The following is a 4964-nucleotide window of genomic DNA, read 5'->3' as shown; positions in this document are numbered from 1 at the left end:
TCTCATATGCACAGTTGAAGTCGGAAGTTTACATCACTTAAGTTGGAGTCATTAAAACTTGTTTTTCAACCACTCCGCAAATTTCTTGTTAACAAACTATAGTTTTGGCATGTCGGTTAGGACATCTACTTTGTGCATGGCACAAGTAATTTTTCCAATAATTATTTACAGACAGATTATTTCAATGTATCACAATTCCAGTGGGTCAGAAGTTTACATACACTAAGTTGACTGTGCCTTTAAACAACTTGGAAAATTCCAGAAAATGATGTCATGGCTTTAGAAGCTTCTGATAGGCTGATTGACATCATTTGAGTCAATTGGAAGTGTACCTGTGGATGTATTTCAAGGCCTACCTTCAAACTCAGTGCCCCTTTGCTTGACATCATGGGAAAATCAAAAGGAATCAGCCAAGACCTCAGATTTTTTTTTTTTAGACCTCCACAAGTCTGGTTCATCCTTGGGAGCAATTTCCAAACACCTGAAGGTACCACGTTCATCTGTACAAGCAAAAGTATGCAAGTATAAACACCATGGGACCATGCAGCCTTCATGCCGCTCAGGAAGGAGACGTGTTCTGTCTCCTAGAGATGAATGTACTTTGGTGTGAGAAGTGCAAATCAATCCCAGAACAGCAAAGGACCTTGTGAAGATGCTGGAGGAAACAGGTACAAAAGTATCTATATACACAGTAAAACGAGTCCTATAATCGGCATAACCTGAAAGGCCGCTCAGCAAGGAAGAAGCCACTGCTCCAAAACTGCCATAAAAAAGCCTGATTACGCTTTGCAACTGCACATGGGGACAAAGATTGTACTTTTTGGAGAAATGTCCTCTGGTCTGATGAAACAAAAATAGAACTGTTTGGCCATAATGACCATTGTTATGTTTGGAGGAAAAAGGGGGAGGCTTGCAAGCATACTTCCAAAGTTGTGGCAAATGGTTTAAGGACAACAAAGTCAAGGTATTGGAGTGGCCATCGCAAAGCCCTGACCTCAATCCTATAGAACATTTGTGGGCAGAACTGAAAAAGCGTGTGCAAGCAAGGAGGCCTACAAACCTGACTCCGTTACACCAGCTCTGTCAGGAGGAATGGGCCAAATTTCACCAAACTTATTGTGGGAAGCTTGTGGAAGGCTACCCAAAACACTTGATCTAAGTTAAAAAAATTAAAGGCAATGCTACCAAATACTAATTGAGTATGTAAACTTCTGACCCACTGGGAATGTGATGAAATAAATAAAAGCGGAAATAAATCACTACTATTATTCTGACATTTCACATTCTTAAAATAAAGTGGTGATCCTAACTGACCTAAAACAGTGAATCTTTACTAGGATTAAATGTCAGGAATTGTGAAAAACGGAGTTAAATGTATTTGGCTAAGGTGTATAAACTTCCGACTTCAACTGTATATACTGTATCTTATACCCTCTAACCTATGCCGCTCGGCCATCGCTCATCCATATGTACATATTGTTTTTTCCATCCCTTTAGATTTGTGTGTATTAGGTAGTTGTTGTGGAATTGTTAGATTACTTGTAAGATATTACTGCACTGTCAGAACAAGAACCACAAGCATTTCACTACACTCGCATTAACATCTGCTAACCATGTGTATGTGACCAATACAATTTGATTTGTTAAAACTGTACTATAACCCTTCATCAGGTACCTCAATCAGTTACCTTTATTTAAGCCAACCCAGATGATAAGACAGTAGCCTGGATGAATTATTCCAATACAATGGCCATGTCAACATTCACAACAGATGATTTTGAAACAGTGTGGGTTTTCTGACAACCTATGCCGTAGCCAGGCTTCTACCAAGCCTGTGAAGGAGAGTCTGCTAAAAAAGGCAGACTTGTCGAGAACAGCGGTGTATTTGAATGGGTTAGCAGTAGGTAAACACAGTGTATCTTCCACAGACAAGCTGATTCATGTTATCTCACACAGATGCAGAACACAATAATTGGTGTGGTTGTGCCTCAGTCCCATTGTTGAGATTGCATGAATCACAAGAGTCGAGGGAACAAAATGGAGGATATTACATAGGATACAGGGAGTGAAATGAGTGTGATAAATAAAGAAAGCATACTAATAACATGGATGGCCATACTGAGTATAGATCTTATTAAATGTATATTTGTTATGGGGCAAAGTAGCTGTGTGGTCCCGAGTGGCTCAGTTGGTAGAGCATGGTGCTTGCAATGCCAGGGTTCTGGGTTTGATTCCTATGGGGGATCAGCACGAAAAAGTAACAACAATTAGGCACTCAACTGTAAATTGCTCTGGATTATTCTTGATAGTTTCTATCAAAAAGCTTGAGGGAGATTTATAAAACTAATATATTTAAATAATGGACATTGACCCACTGGACCATGAAGTAATGAAGATGCACATACCGGCCAATATAAGGCTGTGAAATATCTTCTTCGGGTGGTGTAGAAAGACAAATGGATGTGATAGTTGTTACAAAATGGGCCACCAGGAGGTAGCAGTGATGTTAAAGAATAAAGTGTCTCAGATGCAAAAAGTAAGCACTATCTTAGCTTTCTGGTTTTTATTTCACAAATGAAAGCTTATTCTATAGAGTATAAACACAATGTGATTTCATTGTGCTGGGCAGAGTTCATGCTCCACTTTAATCTAACATATTATGATATGGGAAAAGGATTGTTGGTGATCTTTGCTTTTCCGAAGAAACTTTTATAGGCTGATACTATTCACAGTCACGCCATAAACCATGTCATAAAGACTTCTACAGTAGTATATTCATAAAGGTCTGTTGGTGAACTTTCCCCTTGAGTACTTGGTAAGAAAAACAAGAAATAGTTCTATACGTATACATTCGAGTGAGTCGTACTGTAGCTGACTTAGATACTATGGGAGTGCTAGTTCTCATTATCCCTGTATAGTAGGCCTAAACATCGAAAAGAAAAAGCAACCAGTGTTCTTTCAGTGTTTCACCACAGAAGTTGTCAGACAAGCTTCAGTCACAAATGTCTGTCTCACAGCTCTGTCTCATAGTTTACAGTCTGTCTTTTTTACCTTTCACAACATGTCTCCTCTAGATACAAATATGTGGCATCGTCTGTCCTTAGGTCACATGACCCAGGTGGAGTGGAGTGTCATTGGCTCAGAGCTTTCACCTGAGAAGGATAAATGTCCAAAGCGTTGACCCAGATATGACACATCCCTCTATATTATATTGCATGCAAAAGAAGGAAATATTATACAAACTGTCCTCTATGTATGCAGTGATTGAAAACAATTGTGCCGATTAGCATCCTGACAGTTGACAATGATTCAGCCCATTTGTCCATCAATGGCACAACCTCTTTCAATTCCCATTAGAAAGGAAGGAGTTTAGAGTTCTCCCTATGTACAGTGTCTGGTACAGTGTCTTGGGTTTCTTGAAAGGCCCTCATACATGTGATTGTAATAGATTTTGTTCTGAGGGCCACCCTTCTCAAAGTCTCACTGGTAAAGCTGGTCCATCACCTGCAGGACATCTTCTAGTATGGATGGCCCCAGGTCAAGGTTCAGGGAAAAAGACGAGTCTTCCTCGACCACTGGAGAGGCCTCCACTGGTAGACAAGGGACCTGTTGGGGGGCCGCGTTCAATTCAAATCCATCCGGACCCATCGTTAACCCTCCCTCCTCTTCCTGCTTCTGCTTTACCTCCTCTTGTTGGTACAACCCATCATGCTCCACATCATCCAGTAAAGGCAGGGAGTGGCACTTGTGCCTGAAAGCCTGGGGAAGGGTTCTGGTTTCGGCGGACTGCGCATCCATCTCTTCTGGGCTGAGGAGTCGTGGGGGCTTGGGTGGGGGTGGGGCGATCCCTTTGGAGTAGAGGTCCTGGTGGCTTTGAGAGCTGTGGAGGATGAGACTACCAGTCCGGTGGAAGGCTGTGAGGTCGCCGAAGGTATCACCGTGGGCATCCAATCCGATGTGGGAGAGGTGACGGAAGTCGCCCAGTGGTAGGCTGATCATGTTGACTGACAGCAGTTCACGGCGCTTCTGCTTGGGGGGCCAGCGCATGGTGGCCGATTTTAAGTACAGGGAAGTCTTCAGAGGCATAGACTTGATTGTGTGTAACGTCAGTTAGTGAGTTCAAGGTCACTCAGTTGAAGGGTCTAGTTGGCCTTTAGGCAACTCTGAAATTGTGAGGACAAACAAAATAGATTGAAAAAACTCACTCGTAATTGTTAGATAATCATTCCATAGTTTTATTCTTCATTTGGGCATTTCATAGATACACCCCAAATTACAACCATTGCCAAAATTTGCCACAAATGCCATGACCTTAGATTCCAGGTTGAGATGGGTCCATTTATGGACTGGTACCTGCAGCAGTGACTGTATTATAAAGGAACCAGTTTTTCTTGTACACATCAAAGCAAACACACTGTAATACTCTAACTTCACACACATAGCTTACAACACAAAGGTTAATCTAGTATGAGTTGATGCTTAAAAAATGCTGAATTAATTGTCTCAGAGGGGAAAGTCTAAACAACCTCGTACAGAGGAGGCTGGTGGGATAAGGTATAGGAGGATGGGGCTCATTGTTAATGGCTGCAATGGAAACACTGGAATGGTACCAAAAACTCCAAACACATGGAAATGACGTGTTTGATTCCGTTCCATTGATTCCATTTCAGCCATTACATTTGATCCTAAAGCTCCTCCCACCAGCCTCCTCTGACCTCTTGTACTGGAACATGAACACTGAGGCACCTTAGTTTGTTAATACGTAATCTTGGAGACTTGGTTTTATTTCAGGGCTATTACCTTTAAGCATAAAAAACGTTTTTTTCCCTTTGACTGTTGCTGTGATTGAGTGAAATCAAATCTAATGCAATGTCATCATTCACACCACAGGAGGTTGGTGGCACCTTAATTGGGGAGGACAGGCTCGAGGTAATGGCTGAAGTTTCCATGTGTTTGAAGCCATT

At 41.7% G+C, this 4964-nt stretch overlaps 1 protein-coding gene across 1 annotated transcript; it reads right to left on the bottom strand.

The window, feature by feature from the left end:
* Positions 1-1667: 1667 nt before the first annotated feature.
* On the bottom strand, positions 1668-4086 carry LOC129825709 (cdc42 effector protein 3-like). The gene has a single exon (XM_055885894.1). The coding sequence runs from the start codon at positions 4084-4086 to the stop codon at positions 3481-3483; it is 606 nt and encodes a 201-aa protein (XP_055741869.1). The 3' UTR covers positions 1668-3480.
* Between the last annotated feature and the right edge of the window lie 878 nt (positions 4087-4964).

This window comes from Salvelinus fontinalis, chromosome 27 (assembly GCF_029448725.1).
Source record: "Salvelinus fontinalis isolate EN_2023a chromosome 27, ASM2944872v1, whole genome shotgun sequence".
Taxonomy (NCBI): domain Eukaryota; kingdom Metazoa; phylum Chordata; class Actinopteri; order Salmoniformes; family Salmonidae; genus Salvelinus; species Salvelinus fontinalis.
This window is presented reverse-complemented; position numbering and strand designations above follow the sequence as displayed.

What these genes read in the sequence shown, in the direction of transcription:
- LOC129825709 (XM_055885894.1), bottom strand. Translation starts at nt 4,086, where the DNA reads ATGCCTCTGAAGACTTCCCTGTACTTAAAATCGGCCACCATGCGCTGG.